At 51.1% G+C, this 22714-nt stretch overlaps 1 protein-coding gene across 4 annotated transcripts in view; it reads left to right on the top strand.

Annotated features, from left to right (window-relative positions):
• Nucleotides 1-546: 546 nt before the first annotated feature.
• THOC5 (THO complex subunit 5) overlaps nucleotides 547-22714 on the top strand; it is a 38822-nt gene continuing 16654 nt past the window's right edge. The window contains exons 1-8 of one of the 4 annotated variants that reach the window (XM_084798698.1): nucleotides 547-637; nucleotides 2320-2438; nucleotides 2822-2965; nucleotides 4134-4247; nucleotides 4376-4473; nucleotides 8383-8529; nucleotides 12443-12557; nucleotides 22396-22528. In XM_084798698.1, the coding sequence (XP_084654824.1) occupies nucleotides 2343-2438; nucleotides 2822-2965; nucleotides 4134-4247; nucleotides 4376-4473; nucleotides 8383-8529; nucleotides 12443-12557; nucleotides 22396-22528 (847 nt within the window). In that variant the 5' untranslated portion in view covers nucleotides 547-637; nucleotides 2320-2342. Of the gene's footprint in view, nucleotides 952-2319; nucleotides 2439-2821; nucleotides 2966-4133; nucleotides 4248-4375; nucleotides 4474-8382; nucleotides 8530-12442; nucleotides 12558-22395; nucleotides 22529-22714 lie in introns of all 4 variants that reach the window. The other 3 variants (XM_084798699.1, XM_084798700.1, XM_084798697.1) reach the window with 3 other exon arrangements.

Raw genomic sequence — 22714 nt, 5'->3', positions numbered from 1 at the left:
CTGTCTTTAAAGCAGCGGGTTTTGTTTTGGGAAAATCATACCTAACACAGAGAAACAGTAATGCACTTGTGTGAACCAGGAAACAAGTGGAATACAGGATTATGTCCCTGCCTTTTCTGGTGTAGTGGCTCTGACAGTTTTAGAAGTCAAGTGAGAGCTGGGTGTGTTGACAACTGCCTTTAATTCTAGTGAGGCCAAGGCAAGATGTCAGTGCGTTCCGGCCCATCCTGATATACATAGCGGGAAAGGTCGGCAAGTGCTACTTAGTGAGGCCCCTGCCTGGAACACAAAGTTAGGAGGCAAATCTGGTCCTCAACGCTGCAGTTTCCCTGTTTTATAGAATTAGAAAGCTTACCCACGCTTTTAATCCCGCCACTTGAAAGGCAGGTAAGTTTGAGGCCAGCCTGCTTTACATAGCGAGGTCCAGGACAGCCAGGAATACATAGAGAAACCCTGTCTCTAAAAACCAAAGGAATTTTTAAAAAGCGGTTGCCCGGCTGGGACACGCCCCTTCCTTGCCTCCCAAGCTGCATCTGGCCTTTGTGTCTCACTTCCGGCCAGTAGTTCCTTCCTTCCGCTTCTCTATGGTCGTGAGCCGGAAGTGGCTGTCTAGCTGGAAGGCGTGAGGACTATTGTGGTGAGCGGCGGTGGACGGCTGCCGGCTGGGGTTGCTGGTCTGCGCCGTGCGCATGGGGCCTGAGGTCCGGACAGCAGGACGCGAGTTCCCGGGCTAGGGTCCACGCTTGTCGGCTTCCCCCAGGGCTCGTGGTTGCTTTCCGCTTCTGGGAACAGCATCCTCTTGGCCCCTTTGTGCTGATGGCAGCAGTAGTGATGACGCCTTGTTAAGTAGTAGTGGTAGTGATAGCACACCGTGTGTGAGTGTGGGACACGCTCCCGTGTGGCGTTTGGGATTTACCAGGGGTTCGGAGCCACCCTTGTGGCTTCTCTCAGGTGAGCCCGCCACTTGATTCACTGGCTCTGGCAGGCGCTTTATTCTCTTACCAACGTTGCCACATAAGACTCCAAGGAGTCGTATTGATGAAAAATCAGTGCGTTTATTGCTGGAGCATAAAGGCTGAGAGTGCGGACGTTAGGACGGGAGAGAGGCTTGGCTTTTCTTTGTAATGTCTCCTGTTTCCTAGCTAGCTGCCCTGACTTTAAGTTTAGTTGTTTCACTAAATATTTTGCTTATCTTAATTTTTTAACTAAAAGAAAGCAAGATTTTTTGCCCCCTTAGGTTATACTGCATAGGGCCTGGGCAGTAAAAAGAGGTACCACCTACCCTGTTTTAATTTATTTTTATTTTATGTACTTTGATGTTTTGCCTGTATGCATGTTTGTTTGAGGGTGTGGGATCCCCTGGAACTGGAGTTACAGACACTAGTGAGCTGCCATGTGGGTGCTGGGAATGAACCCGGGGTCCTTGGAAAAGTAGGCACCACTGAGCCGTCTCTCCTTTTCTTTCTTAAAAAAAAAACCAAAACAAAAAAACCCCTCTTTTAGTTCTTTTATATCTTCATACAGTGTATTTTAAAATAATTTAAAAAATTTTAAGTGTATGTGTGTTTTGACTGCATGTGTATCTGTGCACCATGCGTGTGCATTCGATGCCCTGGAACTGTAGTTCTAGATGGTTATGAACTGTCAGATGAGTGCTGTGAGTCAAATCTGGGTCCTCTGGAAAAGCAATAAGTTTTCCTAACCACTGAGCCGTCTCTCCATCCCCTCTGGGAAAAAACTTAAAACATTTATTTATTGTTAAATAATATTCTGCCCACATGTGTGCCTGTAAGCCAGAAGAGAACACCAGATCTCATTATAGATGGTTGTGAGCCACCATGTGACTGCTGGGAATTGAACTCATGACCTCTGGAAGAACAGAGTGCTCTTAACCTCTGAGCCATCTCTCCAGAGGCCCCGCCCCACCCTCTCAATCTGGGAAATCGTTTTTTTGTTTTGTTTTGTTTTTGTCGAGACAGGTTTCTCTGTGTAGCCTTGGCTGTCCTGGACTTGATATGCAGACCAGGCTGGTCTCGAACTCACAGAGATCCACCTGCCTCTGCCTCCCGAGTGCTGGGATTAAAGGCGTGCACCACCACACCTGGCCAATCTGGGAAATCTTTAAAAGCTTTTTCTTAGCCGAGCGTGGTGGTGCACACTTTTAATCTCAGCACTCGGGAGGCAGAGGCAGGCAGATCTCTGTGAGTTCGAGGCCGGCTTTGTTTACAAAGTGAGTCCAGGACAGCCAAGTGTACACAGAGAATCCCTGTCTCAAAAAACAAAACAAAACAAAACAAAAAAGGGTTTTCTTCTTGACAGCTTTCTGACCTGGAAGAACAACAATGTCATCAGAATCCAGCAAAAAGCGGAAACCCAAAGTGATCCGCAGCGATGGAACCCCAGCTGAAGGGAAACGGAATCGATCTGACACTGAGCAGGTGAGATTAGCTGGGGTTCCCTGCTGCGGGACAGCGGCAGGCTGTGGTGACATAACCGCCTGTGAGTGTGCAGGAGCTCAGGGTCATGTGCCAGAGATGCGCTCTGGTTGCTCAGACCAGACCAGATGACTAGAATCCCCATGATCTGACAAAAGATGCGCGTTCACATCAAGTGGGAGTCTGTTGGACACGATTGGTACCTGTGCAGAGAGTGTGTCCCAGCACGCTGCTGCTCCCAGCCTGGCATCACTCTGTAGAGCAGCCTGGCCGCACACTGGCAGTTGTAATGCTCTGACATAGCGATGGTTCTGATTCTTACTCTGCCTGATGCTGCCAGGGAGACTGTCGCCCTCTACCCAGCGCCCCTCTCGTTGCCCCCACAGGAAGGCAAGCACTACAGTGAGGAGGCTGAGGTGGACCTGCGGGACCCTGGCCGGGATTATGAGTTATACAAGTACACTTGCCAGGAGCTACAGAGGCTGATGGCTGAGATCCAGGACCTGAAGAGCAAGGGCAGCAAGGATGTGGTAAGGAGAAAGGCCGGACGTGCTAAACCTGGGGTGTCTGCACAGCTGGGGCTCCTCTTGGAGTCACTAGACCCTTCCTGGTCTTGTCCGCCACCCCAGCCATGGTTAGGGGCTGGGTTCTGGAAGCTCCAGAGTCCTGCTTATTATGGTTGAAGTTGTCATCACAGCCCAGGCTCCCATTATAGTAATGAAAGTATAAGATAACTTTTTCTATGACTACAATTTGATATTATTAATTTAACATTTTTTACACGTCAGACATTTTGCTAAGTGTTGAGAAGTATGTGCAAATAAATCATAGAGCCCCAAATCAAATTATCATGAGTGGTTAAATGAATTAATCAGGCAGATATAAAACTAAACAATGTATCTAAAGACTAGACAGGTAAGCTAAGGAAGAATTCAGCCATCTTACGTATTTTCATGTATATTGACAATATCTTTAAGATTGTTACATTCTGGGCCGGGCGTGGTGGCGCACGCCTTTAATCCCAGCACTCGGGAGGCAGAGGCAGGCGGATTGCTGTGAGTTCGAGGCCAACCTGGTCTACAAAGTGAGTCCAGGACAGTCAAGGCTACACAGAGAAACCCTGTCTCGAAAAACAAAAAACAAAAAACAAAAAAACAAAACAACAAAAAAAAAGATTGTTACATTCTGTAGTTCTGTTACTATAACCAAGCTTTACAGCTATACTTTTGTTGCTGTCATTTAAGTTATTCATAAAGGCCAAGTTTTATGGGTGGCGTTGCTGTGGTGATGGTCTCTTTGAGTTGCATTTGCTTTATCGTTCATTTTTGTTACTTCTGTCTAAGTGGAAATTGATTTTTTTCCCTATTTTTTATATATATATATATATATTTTTTTTTTTTCAACCTTCCCTTTCTCTTCCTCCCCCCCCCCCCCTTGAGACTGTGTATCCTGGCTGGCCTTAACTCCCTATAGACCAGGCTGGCATTGAACTCTTGCCTCTGCCTCCTCATTGCTGAGATTAAAGGCCTTAGTGCAGCATCATGCTTGGCCTTACTCTTCCATTCTTTTTATGACATTTCTCCCAGTTCCAAGCTCCCTTTAGAGTCTGCTTATGCCCTGGGTGGGGAGCTCTTGGCAGCGAGGGTCTGAAGGCAACCCAGCCACGTTAGTGGTCTTTACCATTTTCTTTGTGCACAGGCCATTGAAATCGAAGAACGGAGGATCCAGAGCTGTGTGCATTTCATGACGCTAAAGAAGCTTAACCGATTAGCCCATATCAGGTTAAAGAAAGGAAGAGATCAGACCCACGAGGTAGACCTGGCCGGTTCAACAGCCTCCCTCCTCTCTGCCCCTTTTCAGCTAGCCCTCTGCCCCTTCTCTGACTTTGCCGATGCTGGTTCCCACTCCAGATTGCTCTGCTCACCCCATCTTCCCTCCAGGCAAAGCAGAAAGTTGATGCCTACCACCTGCAGCTACAGAACCTGCTCTACGAAGTGATGCACCTGCAGAAGGAGATCACCAAGTGCCTGGAGTTCAAGTGAGTTCTGACTTTCTAGTCTGTGGTAATGCTCGTTCTCACATGGCTCAGTGTGAGCCATCCCTTTAAAGGAGGCTCGGCAAGCTTAGAGGACTACAGGGTTTGGGGAGGAGCAAGCTTAGAGGACTGCAGGGTTTGGGGAGGAGGGAGCTTAGAGGACTACAGGGTTTGGGGAGGAGGGAGCTTAGAGGACTACAGGGTTTGGGGAGGAGGGAGCTTAGAGGACTACAGGGTTTGGGGAGGAGCGAGCTTAGAGGACTACAGGGTTTGGGGAGGAGCGAGCTTAGAGGACTACAGGGTTTGGGGAGGAGGGAGCTTAGAGGACTGCAGGGTTTGGGGAGGAGCGAGCTTAGAGGACTACAGGGTTTGGGGAGGAGCGAGCTTAGAGGACTACAGGGTTTGGGGAGGAGCGAGCTTAGAGGACTACAGGGTTTGGGGAGGAGCGAGCTTAGAGGACTACAGGGTTTGGGGAGGAGCGAGCTTAGAGGACTACAGGGTTTGGGGAGGAGCGAGCTTAGAGGACTACAGGGTTTGGGGAGGAGCGAGCTTAGAGGACTACAGGGTTTGGGGAGGAGGGAGCTTAGAGGACTACAGGGTTTGGGGAGGAGGGAGCTTAGAGGACTACAGGGTTTGGGGAGGAGCGAGCTTAGAGGACTACAGGGTTTGGGGAGGAGGGAGCTTAGAGGACTGCAGGGTTTGGGGAGGAGGGAGCTTAGAGGACTACAGGGTTTGGGGAGGAGCGAGCTTAGAGGACTACAGGGTTTGGGGAGGAGGGAGCTTAGAGGACTGCAGGGTTTGGGGAGGAGGGAGCTTAGAGGACTACAGGGTTTGGGGAGGAGCAAGCTTAGAGGACTACAGGGTTTGGGGAGGAGGGAGCTTAGAGGACTACAGGGTTTGGGGAGGAGGGAGCTTAGAGGACTACAGGGTTTGGGGAGGAGCGAGCTTAGAGGACTACAGGGTTTGGGGAGGAGGGAGCTTAGAGGACTGCAGGGTTTGGGGAGGAGCGAGCTTAGAGGACTACAGGGTTTGGGGAGGAGCGAGCTTAGAGGACTACAGGGTTTGGGGAGGAGCGAGCTTAGAGGACTACAGGGTTTGGGGAGGAGCGAGCTTAGAGGACTACAGGGTTTGGGGAGGAGCGAGCTTAGAGGACTACAGGGTTTGGGGAGGAGCGAGCTTAGAGGACTACAGGGTTTGGGGAGGAGCGAGCTTAGAGGACTGCAGGGTTTGGGGAGGAGCGAGCTTAGAGGACTACAGGGTTTGGGGAGGAGGGAGCTTAGAGGACTACAGGGTTTGGGGAGGAGCGAGCTTAGAGGACTGCAGGGTTTGGGGAGGAGCGAGCTTAGAGGACTGCAGGGTTTGGGGAGGAGCGAGCTTAGAGGACTGCAGGGTTTGGGGAGGAGCGAAGGACCAGCAGATGACTCTGAGTGGAGAATCTCACGCAGCTATTTCAAACTACACAAAGAACGTGGAAGTTCTCTGTCCCTTTGAGCTTTGAGCTCAACACTTTTGGGGTTTTTTTTGGGTTTTTTGAGACAGGGTTTCTCTGTGTAGCCTTGGCTGTTCCGGACTTGCTTTGTAGACCAGGCTGGCCTCAAAGTCACAGCGATCCACTTGGCCTCTGTCTCCCAGAATGTTGTGATTACAAGCGTGTGCTACTGCACCTGGCTGAGCTCAGTACTTGTTTTGTTTTTTTTGTTGTTGTTGTTGTTGTTGTTTTAATTTAATTTTAATTTTATTAATCTATTCAGATTACAACTCAATTGTTATCCCATCACTTGTATCCTCCCATTCCTCCCTCCCTCCCTCCCGGTTTCACCCTATTCCCCTCCCCTAGGTCTAAGACTGAGGGGGACCTCCTCCCCCACTATATGGTCATAGGCTATCAAGTCTCATCTTGACAGCCTGCTTATTCTTTCTTTGAGTGCCACCAGGCCTCCCCACCAAGGGGAGGTGGTCAAATATGGAGCACCAGAGTTCATGTCAGAGTGAGCCCCTGCTCTCCACATAACTGTGGAGAATGTCCTGATCATTGGCTAGATCAGAGTAGGGGTTCGGTGTTTACTACTTGTATTGTCCTTGGTTAGTGTAATAGTTTGAGCAGAACCCCCTGGGCCCCGATCCACCCATCACGATGTTCTTCCTGTATGTTTGTAGGACCCTTTGGGTCCTTCTATTTCCCCATCTCCTATATTTCTATTACCTAGAGTCTCAGTAGGATGTCCTCACATGAGCTCAGTACTTGTTAAAAGCAATTGCTTCTCCTCAGCATGTATCATGATGTTCTCCTACTGTGCCATCGTACCTGTTGGTCAGCATCTCCCCCTCCAGTGCTGTTTTGAAACTGTGGCAGTTAAAAATGTGTAAGAACAACATGAAGGACTGTGACACCCTACACTGTAATCACTGCTTAGTGGAAGTGGGCAAAGTCAGAAGGTAATGGACCCCAGGGAGGCTCTGACGTCGTGTCCGGGCCCCGCCTCTCACCAGCTGTGTGACCGTGGACACATTTGAAAACTGAAAGAAGAACGTGGTGGTGGCACACGCCATTAATCTCAGCACCTTAGGAGGCACAGGCAGAGGCAGGCAGATAGCTGAGTTTAAGGCCAGCCTGTCCTACATAGTGAGTTCCAGGATAGCCAGGGCTACACAAAGAAACCCTATATTGGAAAAAAAACAAAAACAAAAACAAACCAAAATAACAACAAAAAATGCAAATCAGAGCCGGGTGTGGTAGCGCACGCCTTTAATCCCATCACTTAGGCAGAGGCAGGCAGATTGATGTGAGTTGAAGGCCAGCCTGGTCTACAAAGTGAGTCCAGGACTGCCAAGGCTACACAGAGAACCCTTGTCCCGAAAAACAAGCAAACCAAAAAAAAGAAGAAGAAAAAGAAAAATGGAGAAAGAATAGAGTGTAAGTAAATTATATAGTAATAAATAATAGGTTTAAAATGGAGATAAAGCCCTATCTCCCAAGAGCCATATGAGGTGAGGCTAATGTGTAGCTGCTTATTATTATTATTATTTTTTAAAGATTTATTTATTTATTACTTATATAATATCCTGCCTGCATGTCTGCCAGCAGGCCAGAAGAGGGCACCAGATCTCATTGTAGATGATTCTGAGCCACCATGTGGTTGCTGGGAATTGAACTCAGGACCTCTGGAAAAGCAGACAGTGTTCTTAACCTCTGAGCCATCTCTCCAGCCAATATTAAATACATTTTTCTTTTTTTTTTTTGGTTTTTTGAGATAGGGTTTCTCTGTGTAGCCTTGACTGTCCTAGAATTGTTTTGTAGACCAGGCTGGCCTCGAACTCACAGAGATCCGCCTGCCTCTGCCTCCCAAGTGCTGGGATTAAAGGCGTGTGCCACCACCACCACCGTGTAGCTGCTTATTAACATGGCATCTGTGACGCTTATTTGGCCATGGCCTGCGCACTCAGTACATTAACCCAGCAGAGAATCAGCTTTCTCTAAACAAGCAAAAAGTAAAGCCTCCAAACCTTGTTCATAACTAGTTCTGCTAAGCCGGCTTCCTCACTTGTGCAGTGAAGCAGTTTTAAAGTGAGGTGTAGACTCTTTGGTTTATTCTTCCACGGTGACTTGTCTTGGTGTCACCACGATGGCACAAGTCCAGGCTATGGGGATTTTGAGTCATTTGACAATTCTTTAAGCATCTTTCTCAAGTTTTCAGCTAATTTGTGCATTGATAGGTTTGACATCATGGGCCAGTGACTTTGTGGTATGTCATTAAGAGCCTGTCATCATACTGAAATGCCTGTCATTGAGCATTGCTGAGACAGAATTCCATAGGCCTGGGCTACATAGGCATAAACGGAACAACCGCCCCTGTTAGGCCACGCTTTGGGGTCCTGAAAATGGCTGCCTGATAACTTGGGTTTTGCTTATAGGTCAAAGCATGAAGAGATTGATCTGGTCAGTTTAGAGGAATTCTATACAGAGGCTCCACCAAGCATCAGCAAGGCTGAAGTCACCATGGGAGATCCTCACCAACAGACCTTGGCACGTTTGGACTGGGAGCTAGAGCAGCGGAAAAGGTACTCCTTCCTCCTCCTGGCCTCCTTAACCACACAGTGACAGCACTTGATTGTGACCCGGGTTAGACCAAGTAGTCTCCAGGACCACCTTGTATTAATTCACACTGATTGTTCAGACTTGACTGACCTCTTTGAGGGTGTGCTAATGACTGTCAAGGTTATCAATAGAAAGTTGGAGGTGATAGTATGTGGCTCCACGGTAGAAGTTTGCCCTCCGTGCACAAGGCTCTTGGCTCAGTTCTCACCACCACAAGGGCTGCGCTAGAAGATGGTTCAATAGGTAAAGTACTTGTGCAAGTTCTGGACCTGAATTTGGGTCCCAAGCTCATGTGAAAAGGCTGAGTGGAGTGGTGTGAGTCTGGGGTGTAGAGACCAGCAGACCCCATGAGGTTTCTAGCTAGCCAGCTGTGAGCTCCAGGCTCAGTGAGAGACCCTGCCTCAAAGACTGGGCAGAGAGTAATAAAGACATTTGGACGGACCTCTGTACATGTGCACGTATGAATGACATGCATGCAGACACACACACAGTTATATAGACAAATAGAAATGGGGAGAGGCATGGGGGAAGCAGTTAGGGGTGACAAATAAGATAAGATGATATGGGCTGGGCGTGGTGGCGCACGCCTTTAATCCCAGCACTCGGGGGCAGAGGCAGGCAGAGCTCTCTGAGTCGGAGGCCAGCTTGGTTTACAAATTAAGTCCAAGACAGACAGGAGAAACCCTGCCTCAAAAAAAAAAAAAAAAAAAAAGATATGAAGTAGTAAGATAAAATGATATCATGATGAGATAATTTTCTGAAAATGTCACAGTGAAACCCAATTTTGTTTACGAACTGTATTATTTACTTTGCTTGTTACTGTGACAAAATACCCTAACAAAGCAACTTGAGGGGAACCTGTTCCCAACCAGGAAGAGACGAGTGCACATTCATGCTTCCTAGCTTTCTCCTTTTCATGCAGTGAAAGACTCGAAAAACTAAAAACGACTTCATGTATTCTAAGCGCTAAGTGCATGCATGCGTGAGTACACCACATTAGGTGCTAGCAGAGGCCGAAGGAGGATCAGCTCAGATCTTCTCCTAGAGCTAGACTTAAGTGTAATGCTTGGGAGCTGCCGAAAACTGAACCGCAGTCTTTTGCAGGAGCAGCAGGTGTTAACTGCTGAGCTGTCTCTGCAGCCCTGCTACCTTCCTCTAGAGTGTTCCCCCACCTCAGGTAACCTAATCAAGAATATTCCGGTATTCTAGGAGGCTCATCTCCAGGGTGATTCTAATTGTGTGTTGTGTGTCGTGCATATGGAGGTCAGCTCATGATGCCCCCAGGCATCTCTCTTTTAGACATAATCTTGTGTCACAGGCTCATGCCCATTTCAGAGTGCAGATACCCTCAGTCCATCTCTGAAAGTCCCCGTAGCGTTAACATTTTCAACACTGTTCAAAATCCAGTGTCTAAGGCAGGGTTTTTCTGTGTTCCCTGGATTGGCCACCAACTCCTGCTCAAACCGTCTTCTTGCCCCAGCTTCCCAATGGCTGGAGCTCTAGGCATGCTACTACCATACCTGGACGTCAGCGTAATTTTTACCCCTTTAAAATTTTAACACCTGAGGGGCTGGAGAGATGATGTCAGTGGTTAAGAGCACATACTGGCTCTTGCAGAGGGCCCCAGTTTAGTTCTTAGGACCCATTTTGGATGGCTCACGACCACCTGTAACTCCAGCTCCAGGGGATCCGATGTCTGTTCTCCTTGGACACACCTCCCTCATGCACACACACACCCCAATAAACACACACACACACACAAAATTTAAAAATAAAATAAAAAAATGTTAATAACTGAGAACTAAATTCACTTTTTTCCTTTTAAATGATCACTATTTGGGGGAGGTAGGGGGGGCAGCGTGTTGAGATATGGTCTCTCTACAAAGCCCTGGAACTTATAATATAGACCAGGCTGGCGTTGAACTCACAGAGATCCATTTGCCTCTGCCTCCCGAGTGCTTGGATTATAGGCGTGTGCTACCACACCTGGCTTAGTATTGCGTTTAATTTTACCGTTTATTATTGTGTGTGTGCTTGATGTGCGTGGGTGAGTGTACCATGATGAGTGTGTGGAAATAAGAGGCCAGCTTTGGGAGGATTGATCTTAGGTCTTTCGGCTGCCCAGCAGGTGCCTTCCCCAGACTTCCAGTGAGCCAAGGGTGACTCTGAACTTCTGTTCTTCCTTCCCACGCCTCCCAGTGCTATCACATCTGAATTTATGTGGTGCTAGGCAAGCACTCTCCCAGCTGCGCTATACCTTAAACCCCTAAATACTTTTGTTGCTCATCTTAGTCAGGGTTTCTGTTGTTGTGATAGAACCCCAAGACCAGAAGCAAGCTGGGAAGGAAAGGGTTTGTCTCAGCTTACCACACTCAGGGCACACTCCATCACGGAGGGAAGCCAGGCAGGAAGTCAGGGCAGCAGGCTGGAGTCCTCACCTGGAGCAGGACATTGAAGGGGTGCTCTTAACTGACTTGTTCCCCTTGGCTTGCTCAGCCTGCTTTCTTATCTAACCCATGACCACCAGCTCAGCCATGGCACCTTCTCGCATCCTGCATCGTTAATCAAGACAATACTCTGCAGACTTGCCTAAGGCCAATCTGATGGAGGCAGTTTCTCAACTGAGGTTCCTCTTCCCACATGACTCTCCTCTGTCTGTCTGTCTATCTGTCTGACTCCTCTCTCCTCTCTCTCTCTCCTCCCTCTTCTCTTCTCTTCTCTTCTCTTCTCTTCTCTTCTCCTCTCCTCTCCTCTCTCTCTCTCCCCCCCCCCTCTTCTCTCTCTCCTGACAGTGCTGGGGATTGAACCCAAGGCCTCATGCGTATTAAGCAAGAACTCACCACTGAGCTACATCCCCAGATCTAACTTTGTATTTTGTATTTCCATATCTGTACGCATACTCCTGTGATAGTCTTACAAAGCTTTGTTAACATTATTTCAGAAGATTGTATCACAATCCTAAGTATAGGAAAATTACAGAACTAGTGTTGGGGAGATGGCTTAATGGTTAAGAGCACTGGCTACTCTTCCAGAGAGCCTGGGTTCAATTCCCAGCACCCCCATGGCAGCTCGCAACTGTCTGTAACTTCAGTCCCAGAGGGTCTGATACCTTCACACCAATGCACATAAAATAAAATTAAATACTTTTTTTTTTTCAAGACAGGGATTAAAGGCGTGCGCCCCTGCCTCATAAACTATTTTTTAAATCACGAAACCATTCCCCATTGAGACTTTTTAGGTTGTTTCCATATGCCATAAATAATCTTTACAAGGCATTTTGTGTGTGTGGGGGTGGAGTTGTTGTTTTGGTTAGGTTTTGGCACTATGCTTGGAACTTAGAACCTCATACATAGAAACAAATATTTCATCATGAACTACATACAGCCCTAGAAGCTTCATGATTTTTTTTGTTTGTTTGGTTTTTGGTTTTGTTTGTGTTTTTATATGAGACAGGGCCTTGCCGTGTGGCCAGGTTGTCTTTTAACTCACTTTGTCACTCAGTTAGGCCTTGAATTTGGAATCCTGCTTCAACCTCTGTTTTTGTTTTTCCTCAAATAAATGGCCAGTGTGAGAGCTCAGGGGATGATTGCTGCCAAGCCTGACAACTTGAGTTTGAGCCCCAGATGCCATTAATACATGTGCCCTCTCCCTGCCCCCCCCAAAATAAATAAATGTAATAAAATGTTTTAAGTCAAGGGTTTATCTGATTGTTAAGCATGATAGTGCTTGAATGAATTCACTAAAGGACTTGGTACATAGTAAGTGCTGGCTGTCATTAGAATAGTCACAGCTGTTACAAGTGGGGTCTCAGAGTGAACAGGAATGTTGAGCTATCCCTGTGAGGCGTCAGTGACCATGCCCTGTGTGCCCCCTTAGGCTGGCCGAGAAGTACCGAGAGTGCCTGTCCAACAAGGAGAAGATCCTGAAGGAAATTGAGGTGAAGAAGGAGTACCTGAGCAGCCTGCAGCCTCGCCTCAACAGCATCATGCAGGTGAGCGAGCTCTGAGTACCACAGACCGGCTGCAGAGTCGCCCTCAGTAGCTTACACTGTGAGGATGCTCTTTCTGGAAAATGCTCTGGGGTAAAGGAACACTGAGCACACGCACACTACACTCATCCTGGACTGTTGTTTATCCTAGCTCTCAGGTACGCCTGACTCAGCTTTAGCCTTTTCACCCTTCTCTGCATGCTCCTCACCAGCTTGTTTCTAAGCATTTAAACTTGCTCCTGTGAACATTTAGTTAGGTCCACCCAATACCTCAGAGACTGACGAAGAAAAGTAGATGACTCAGTCAGGCACAGTGGAGCATGCCTATAATCCCAGCACTCAGGAGGAAGAGGCAGGTGGATCTCTGTGAGTTCAAGGCCAGCCAAGGCTACACAGAGAAACCTTGTCTCGAAAAAGAAAAAAGAAGAAAAGTAGATGACTCTCTGAAAGAACTTGGTTCATATTTGATAAGTTTCCACTTTATCCATATAGAATGTGTATATGTATGTCATGTGTATATGTGTGTGTGTATATATATGTGTGTATGTATGTATACACACATATGCATGCATGTGTATATGTGTGACCTGATTTTTGTTTGCTTGTGATGCCAAATTTGGTTTAAATCCTTTTAGTTTTATGAACAAGATAAATGGCTAATATAGAGGAACTTTGTAAAAGGATTCTAGAGAAATTATAAATCTATTTTTCTTTTTGGTTTTTGAGACAGAGTCTCTCTGTGTAGCCTTGGCTGTCCTGGACTCGCTTTGTAGACCAGGCTGGCCTCGAACTCACAGTGATCCACCTGCCTCTGTCTCCTGAGTGCTGGGATTAAAGGGGTGTGTCACCACGCCCAGCTTAAACACACGCCTGTTTTTCTAGGACTTGGCAAGGTCTATGCTTCTTTCCTTCAGCTCTAGACATGGAATTAGAGTTGTTAGCAAAAATGTGTTTTTCTATTAGAACATCATAATAGAAGAAAAAAAGAAAAATTGAGGCAGGAAGATTATGAATTTGAGGCCAGCCTGGGCTAAATAAAGAGGAGACTCTAGGCTACCTAAGCTACATAAAAACAATCAAGAAGCTGTGTGTGCTGGTCCATGGCTTGAGGCCAGCCTGCTCTGCAGAGGAGTTCTGAAGTAGTCAGTCAGGTCTGCATGGTGAGGTTCTGTCTCAAGTGAAGTTACAGGGAGAGAGGGAGATGGAGCGAGGGCAGGGGAGAGGGAGGTGGAGCGAGGGCAGGGGAGAGGGAGGTGGAGCGAGGGCAGGGGAGAGGGAGATGGAGCGAGGGCAGGGGAGAGGGAGATGGAGCGAGGGCAGGGGAGAGGGAGATGGAGCGAGGGCAGGGGAGAGGGAGATGGAGCGAGGGCAGGGGAGAGGGAGATGGAGCGAGGGCAGGGGAGAGGGAGGTGGAGCGAGGGCAGGGGAGAGGGAGATGGAGCGAGGGCAGGGGAGAGGGAGATGGAGCGAGGGCAGGGGAGAGGGAGGTGGAGCGAGGGCAGGGAGAGGGAGATGGAGCGAGGGCAGGGGAGAGGGAGGTGGAGCGAGGGCAGGGGAGAGGGAGGTGGAGCGAGGGCAGGGAGAGGGAGATGGAGCGAGGGCAGGGGAGAGGGAGGTGGAGCGAGGGCAGGGGAGAGGGAGGTGGAGCGAGGGCAGGGGAGAGGGAGATGGAGCGAGGGCAGGGGAGAGGGAGATGGAGCGAGGGCAGGGGAGAGGGAGATGGAGCGAGGGCAGGGGAGAGGGAGATGGAGCGAGGGCAGGGGAGAGGGAGGTGGAGCGAGGGCAGGGGAGAGGGAGGTGGAGCGAGGGCAGGGGAGAGGGAGGTGGAGCGAGGGCAGGGAGAGGGAGGTGGAGCGAGGGCAGGGAGAGGGAGATGGAGCGAGGGCAGGGGAGAGGGAGGTGGAGCGAGGGCAGGGGAGAGGGAGATGGAGCGAGGGCAGGGGAGAGGGAGATGGAGCGAGGGCAGGGAGAGGGAGGTGGAGCGAGGGCAGGGGAGAGGGAGATGGAGCGAGGGCAGGGGAGAGGGAGATGGAGCGAGGGCAGGGGAGAGGGAGATGGAGCGAGGGCAGGGGAGAGGGAGATGGAGCGAGGGCAGGGAGAGGGAGATGGAGCGAGGGCAGGGGAGAGGGAGGTGGAGCGAGGGCAGGGAGAGGGAGATGGAGCGAGGGCAGGGGAGAGGGAGGTGGAGCGAGGGCAGGGAGAGGGAGATGGAGCGAGGGCAGGGGGAGAGGGAGATGGAGCGAGGGCAGGGAGAGGGAGATGGAGCGAGGGCAGGGGAGAGGGAGGTGGAGCGAGGGCAGGGAGAGGGAGATGGAGCGAGGGCAGGGGGAGAGGGAGATGGAGCGAGGGCAGGGAGAGGGAGATGGAGCGAGGGCAGGGGGAGAGGGAGATGGAGCGAGGGCAGGGGAGAGGGAGGTGGAGCGAGGGCAGGGGAGAGGGAGGTGGAGCGAGGGCAGGGAGAGGGAGATGGAGCGAGGGCAGGGGAGAGGGAGATGGAGCGAGGGCAGGGGAGAGGGAGGTGGAGCGAGGGCAGGGAGAGGGAGATGGAGCGAGGGCAGGGAGAGGGAGATGGAGCGAGGGCAGGGGAGAGGGAGGTGGAGCGAGGGCAGGGGAGAGGGAGGTGGAGCGAGGGCAGGGAGAGGGAGGTGGAGCGAGGGCAGGGGAGAGGGAGGTGGAGCGAGGGCAGGGAGAGGGAGATGGAGCGAGGGCAGGGGAGAGGGAGATGGAGCGAGGGCAGGGGAGAGGGAGGTGGAGCGAGGGCAGGGAGAGGGAGATGGAGCGAGGGCAGGGAGAGGGAGATGGAGCGAGGGCAGGGGAGAGGGAGGTGGAGCGAGGGCAGGGAGAGGGAGATGGAGCGAGGGCAGGGGAGAGGGAGGTGGAGCGAGGGCAGGGGAGAGGGAGGTGGAGCGAGGGCAGGGGAGAGGGAGGTGGAGCGAGGGCAGGGAGAGGGAGATGGAGCGAGGGCAGGGGAGAGGGAGGTGGAGCGAGGGCAGGGAGAGGGAGGTGGAGCGAGGGCAGGGGAGAGGGAGGTGGAGCGAGGGCAGGGGAGAGGGAGATGGAGCGAGGGCAGGGGAGAGGGAGGTGGAGCGAGGGCAGGGGAGAGGGAGGTGGAGCGAGGGCAGGGGAGAGGGAGGTGGAGCGAGGGCAGGGGAGAGGGAGGTGGAGCGAGGGCAGGGGAGAGGGAGGTGGAGCGAGGGCAGGGGAGAGGGAGATGGAGCGAGGGCAGGGAGAGGGAGATGGAGCGAGGGCAGGGGAGAGGGAGATGGAGCGAGGGCAGGGGAGAGGGAGGTGGAGCGAGGGCAGGGGAGAGGGAGGTGGAGCGAGGGCAGGGGAGAGGGAGATGGAGCGAGGGCAGGGAGAGGGAGATGGAGCGAGGGCAGGGGAGAGGGAGATGGAGCGAGGGCAGGGAGAGGGAGATGGAGCGAGGGCAGGGAGAGGGAGGTGGAGCGAGGGCAGGGGAGAGGGAGGTGGAGCGAGGGCAGGGAGAGGGAGATGGAGCGAGGGCAGGGAGAGGGAGATGGAGCGAGGGCAGGGAGAGGGAGGTGGAGCGAGGGCAGGGGAGAGGGAGGTGGAGCGAGGGCAGGGGAGAGGGAGATGGAGCGAGGGCAGGGGAGAGGGAGGTGGAGCGAGGGCAGGGGAGAGGGAGGTGGAGCGAGGGCAGGGAGAGGGAGGTGGAGCGAGGGCAGGGGAGAGGGAGATGGAGCGAGGGCAGGGGAGAGGGAGATGGAGCGAGGGCAGGGGAGAGGGAGATGGAGCGAGGGCAGGGGAGAGGGAGATGGAGCGAGGGCAGGGGAGAGGGAGGTGGAGCGAGGGCAGGGGAGAGGGAGATGGAGCGAGGGCAGGGGAGAGGGAGGTGGAGCGAGGGCAGGGGGAGAGGGAGGTGGAGCGAGGGCAGGGGAGAGGGAGGTGGAGCGAGGGCAGGGAGAGGGAGGTGGAGCGAGGGCAGGGAGAGGGAGGTGGAGCGAGGGCAGGGGAGAGGGAGATGGAGCGAGGGCAGGGGAGAGGGAGGTGGAGCGAGGGCAGGGGAGAGGGAGGTGGAGCAAGGGCAGGGGAGAGGGAGATGGAGCGAGGGCAGGGGAGAGGGAGGTGGAGCGAGGGCAGGGGAGAGGGAGGTGGAGCGAGGGCAGGGGAGAGGGAGATGGAGCGAGGGCAGGGAGAGGGAGATGGAGCGAGGGCAGGGGAGAGGGAGGTGGAGCGAGGGCAGGGGAGAGGGAGGTGGAGCGAGGGCAGGGGAGAGGGAGGTGGAGCGAGGGCAGGGAGAGGGAGATGGAGCGAGGGCAGGGGAGAGGGAGGTGGAGCGAGGGCAGGGGAGAGGGAGGTGGAGCGAGGGCAGGGGAGAGGGAGGTGGAGCGAGGGCAGGGGAGAGGGAGATGGAGCGAGGGCAGGGAGAGGGAGATGGAGCGAGGGCAGGGGAGAGGGAGATGGAGCGAGGGCAGGGGAGAGGGAGGTGGAGCGAGGGCAGGGAGAGGGAGATGGAGCGAGGGCAGGGGAGAGGGAGGTGGAGCGAGGGCAGGGGAGAGGGAGGTGGAGCGAGGGCAGGGGGAGAGGGAGGTGGAGCGAGGGCAGGGGAGAGGGAGGTGGAGCGAGGGCAGGGGGAGAGGGAGGTGGAGCGAGGGCAGGGGAGAGGGAGATGGAGCGAGGGCAGGGGAGAGGGAGATGGAGCGAGGGCAGGGGGAGAGGGAGGTGGAGCGAGGGCAGGGGAGAGGGAGGTGGAGCGAGGGCAGGGGAGAGGGAGGTGGAGCGAGGGCAGGGGAGAGGGAGGTGGAGCGAGGGCAGGGGAGAGGGAGGTGGAGCGAGGGCAGGGGAGAGGGAGGTGGAGCGAGGGCAGGGGGAGGGAGTGAGAATGGGCATTTGCAATTCTAGTTGTACTTGGTGCTCCAGGCCGTCTGCACTGCTGTACCTTCTGTGTGCTGCAGCCCTGCTGACTGAGAAGGCCATGTGGGACATAGGAGCACGCCTCTCATAGAACCACTACATAGAAGTACGTCAGACAGTGTGTTTATATGGAGATTATATGTGTGTGTGCTTCGTACAAAGTCTGTAGTCACACCAAACTGTTAACAGTTCAGCACTTACCTTGCCAACTAGGAGGTTTTCTTTTATAAAATAAACGAGTAAACTTTTTATCTTTCTTTCCTTCCTTCCTTCCTTCCTTTTTCTTTTTTCTTTTCCTTTTAGCAGTCATGGTTGTTCTAGAACTCACTTTTTAGACCACACTGGCCTCACACTCACAGAGATCTGCGTGCCTCCATAGCCCTAGTCCTGGGATTAAAGATGTGCACCTCCAAGCCCAGCTCTCTCTCTCTCTTTTTCAGGCTTTTGTGTGTGTGTGTGTGTGTGTGTGTGTGTGTGTGTGTGTGTGTGTGTGTGTGTTTGATCTTGTGTACATATGTGTTCATGTGTGAGTCTCTGTGTCTTCTGTGGCTCTGTCTTATTTGTTTATTTGTGACAGGACCCTCAGTGAACCTGAGGCTCACCTACTGGCTAGACTAACTGTCCAGCAGGCGCCAAGGGCCTCCTGTCCCTGCCCCGTCCTCCACCACACACAGCTGGGATCACAGCCTCTCATCCCCATGTGCAGCTTTCGTGTGGGCGCTGGGAATCCAAACCCAGATCCTCAGTAAAGCAACAGCACTTCACTGACTGAGCCATCTTCTCCAGCTCCTGGAGGTTTTGTTTTGTTTTGCTTGTTTGTTTTTCTCGAGACAGGGTTTCTCTCTGTAGCTTTGGCTGTCCTGGACTCACTTTGAAGATCAGGCTAGTCTTGAACTCACACGATCTGCCTGCCTCTGGGATTAAAGGCGTGCGCCACCATGCCCGGCTGAGTATGTTTTTCTTATACCATACATATATATACAACCAAGAAGGGAGATTACTTGCGATCATGAGTTTGAGACCTTCCTGAGCAACATAGCCAGACCTGCTTCTTTAAAAAAATGTCATTTAAAAAAATGACGGGAAAGATGGCTCAGTGGTTAAGAGCATTGGCTACTCTTGTAGAGCGTCCAGCTTCGGTTTTCAGAACCCCCATGGCAGCCCCAATTATCTGTAACTCCAGTTCCAGGGATCCAGCACCTCCTTCTGGCCTCCATGGGCATACACATGACACATGGTGCACACACGTAATATGCACAAAATATGCACACACATAAATGAAAAATAAATTTTAAATTAAAAAAAATTTTTTTTGAGACAAGGTCTTTCTACATAGCACAAGCACAAACTCAGAGATTCCCCTGCCTCCCAAGAGCAAGGATTAAAGGCGTACATCATCGTGCTCCACTTAAATTTAAAAATATTTTCAAAAGTCTAAATTTCTTGGGGCTTCGGATGTAGTTCAGGGGTAGATTGCATGCTTAGTATATAGAAATACTAGGTTCATTCCCCAGCACCAACAAACCAATACCAGTGACTTTACATACAGAAAGTATAGCAGGCGTGGTTGTGCACACCTTTAATTCCAGCATTTAGGAGGCAGAGGCAGGTGGATTGCTGTGAGTTCAAGGCCAGCCTAGTCTACAAAAAAACGAGTCCAGGACAGCCAAGGAAAACCTGTCTCAAAAAACAAAAAACAAAACAAAACAAAACAAAACAAAAACTCCCAGAAAGTATACAACTCAGGCTGGAGAGGGCCCAGTGGGTAAGAGCACTGGCTGCTCTTCCAGAGGACCTGCGTTCAATTCTCAGCAACCACATGGCAGCTCTCGACTGTCTGTTACTCCAATTCCAGAGGACCTGACATCCTCACACCAATAAAAATAAAATAAAATAAAAATACATGAAAAAAAGAAAGCATATAACTCATACATGTACAGCTGGGTGACTGTTTGCTGCGTGAACACATCTATGTAATCACTCAAATTGCCTCATATATGCATATACATCACATATGTGCCTGGTACCCTCACAAGTCAGAGGGATTGGATGCCCTGGAACTGGAGTTACAGGTGGTTGTGAGCCACCATGTGGGAGCTGGGAACAGAAGCCAGGTTCTGTAGAAGAACACACAGTGCTCTTAACCGTCTGTCCAGCCCGTGATGTCCTTCTGTTTCCAGCTCTGAGACACTATACCTCCTGCCCCTCAGTAACCATTATCCTGGCTTTTAACATCACAGACTAGTTTTCTCTGGTTTTGAACTTTATATAGATAGAATTATAAACTCTTTGTTTCCAGGTTTTGATTTTATTTTTGGGTTGTTTTTTTTTTGTTGTTGTTGTTGTTGTTGTTTTTTTTTTTTTGCTTAGTGGTGTGTTTTTGGAATCTATGTAACTCTGAGTAGCAAGACTTTTTTGTAATAACTTGATTTCAGGTGTTCCCACTTTGGGTCTATTATAAATAATGTGGCTTTGAGTATTGTTACACACGATTTTTGGTCCTCATTTATACATATTTCTGTTGAGTATATAACTAGGAATAAAGCTGCTGCCTCTTGTCGATTCTCCTGTGCATGCGTTCAGCTTAGGTAGCCCTGGTACCATTTCCTGAGTGGTCACGCAGATGTGTAGATATCCCCGTCAGCTTAGGTAGCCCTGGTACCATTTCCTGAGTGGTCACGCAGATGTCCAGATATCCCTGTCAGCTTAGGTAGCCCTGGTACCATTTCCTGAGTGGTCACGCAGATGTCCAGATATCCCTGTCAGCTTAGGTAGCCCTGGTACCATTTCCTGAGTGGTCACGCAGATGTCTAGATGTCCCTGTCAGCTTAGGTAGCCCTGGTACCATTTCCTGAGTGGTCACGCAGATGTCTAGATATCCCTGTCAGCTTAGGTAGCCCTGGTACCATTTCCTGAGTGGTCACGCAGATGTCCAGATATCCCTGTCAGCTTAGGTAGCCCTGGTACCATTTCCTGAGTGGTCACGCAGATGTCTAGATGTCCCTGTCAGCTTAGGTAGCCCTGGTACCATTTCCTGAGTGGTCACGCAGATGTCCAGATGTCCCTGTCAGCTTAGGTAGCCCTGGTACCATTTCCTGAGTGGTCACGCAGATGTCCAGATATCCCTGTCAGCTTAGGTAGCCCTGGTACCATTTCCTGAGTGGTCACGCAGATGTGTAGATATCCCTGTCAGCTTAGGTAGCCCTGGTACCATTTCCTGAGTGGTCACGCAGATGTCTAGATGTCCCTGTCAGCTTAGGTAGCCCTGGTACCATTTCCTGAGTGGTCACGCAGATGTCTAGATATCCCTGTCAGCTTAGGTAGCCCTGGTACCATTTCCTGAGTGGTCACGCAGATGTCTAGATGTCCCTGTCAGCTTAGGTAGCCCTGGTACCATTTCCTGAGTGGTCACGCAGATGTGTAGATATCCCTGTCAGCTTAGGTAGCCCTGGTACCATTTCCTGAGTGGTCATGCAGATGTCCAGATGTCCCTGTCAGCTTAGGTAGCCCTGGTACCATTTCCTGAGTGGTCACGCAGATGTCTAGATGTCTCCGTCAGCTTAGGTAGCCCTGGTACCATTTCCTGAGTGGTCACGCAGATGTCTAGATGTCCCCGTCAGCTTAGGTAGCCCTGGTACCATTTCCTGAGTGGTCACGCAGATGTCTAGATGTCCCCGTCAGCTTAGGTAGCCCTGGTACCATTTCCTGAGTGGTCACGCAGATGTCTAGATGTCCCCGTCAGCTTAGGTAGCCCTGGTACCATTTCCTGAGTGGTCACGCAGATGTCCAGATGTCCCCGTCAGCTTAGGTAGCCCTGGTACCATTTCCTGAGTGGTCACGCAGATGTCCAGATATCCCTGTCAGCTTAGGTAGCCCTGGTACCATTTCCTGAGTGGTCACGCAGATGTCTAGATGTCCCTGTCAGCTTAGGTAGCCCTGGTACCATTTCCTGAGTGGTCACGCAGATGTCCAGATATCCCTGTCAGCTTAGGTAGCCCTGGTACCATTTCCTGAGTGGTCACGCAGATGTGTAGATATCCCTGTCAGCTTAGGTAGCCCTGGTACCATTTCCTGAGTGGTCACGCAGATGTGTAGATATCCCTGTCAGCTTAGGTAGCCCTGGTACCATTTCCTGAGTGGTCACGCAGATGTCTAGATGTCCCTGTCAGCTTAGGTAGCCCTGGTACCATTTCCTGAGTGGTCACGCAGATGTCTAGATGTCCCTGAGCACCCAGTGGAGCTTCAGATCCATCAGCATCCTCGCCAGTGCTTGGAACTGCCATTTCTCCTAGTCTTAGCCTGTCTGAAGGGTCTCATTTGGTTTTAGTTTTCTTTAAATTTTTATTTGTTTGTTTGTTTGTTTATTGTGTGTACACATCACGAAGGTGGAAGTCAGAGAACAACTTGCAGGATTCAGTTTTCTCCTTCCACCGTGTGGGTCCCAGGGATCAGACTCAGGTCAGGCTTGGTCGCAAGTGCCTTTACCTGCTGACCCACCTCACTGTCCCTGTTTTTTTGTTTTTGTTTTTGTTTTTACATTTGACCAGGGACTTGTGATGTTGATCATAATACACTTCTCTTTTTCTTTTTTTTTTTTCTGCCTCTGCCTCTTTCTTGTTTTGTCTGCAGTTGAGCCACGCCCTCGGCCCCTTCATGTTTTCTGATACTGTTAGAAGTGTACAAGTGACATCTTTTCATAATTTCCTTTTCTTACTGTTGCTGTTATAAAATGCATTTGATTTTTCTGCATTGGGCTTTTGTCTCATTGTAGATCTACTAGTTTACGATGTATCACTGTTGTAAGTAAATACTAGCCACCCAGTGATAGAGGTTTGTAGTAGTGTGTTAGCCTCACATGCTCAGCGCTCTAGACTCAATCTCTGGTTCAGCAAAAAATAAAGAGAGGGGGAACCTAGTCACAAAACAGCTATGTGGGTAGACTAAAAACTTCTTTTGTTGCTTGCAGGCTTCCCTGCCAGTGCAAGAATACCTGTTCATGCCATTTGACCAGGCCCACAAGCAGTATGAGACTGCCAGGCACCTGCCACCTCCCCTCTATGTGCTCTTTGTGCAGGCCACTGCATACGGGCAGGCCTGTGGTGAGTATGGGGCTGGGCGAGGAGGGGGCTATGGGAGAAGCCCTCGTGAGGGAGGACTGCCTAGCTAGGAGAGTTCCCCAGCTTTGCCCAAGAGCCCCTTTGCACCTTCAGCACGGTTGCTAAGCCAGCCAGCCTGAGGCTGGACTATTGTGATGGGCATTTCAGAGGGGATGGCTTTGACTCTGT

Source organism: Acomys minous (assembly GCF_964271855.1).
Source record: "Acomys minous genome assembly, chromosome: 10".
NCBI lineage: Eukaryota > Metazoa > Chordata > Mammalia > Rodentia > Muridae > Acomys > Acomys minous.
This window is presented reverse-complemented; position numbering and strand designations above follow the sequence as displayed.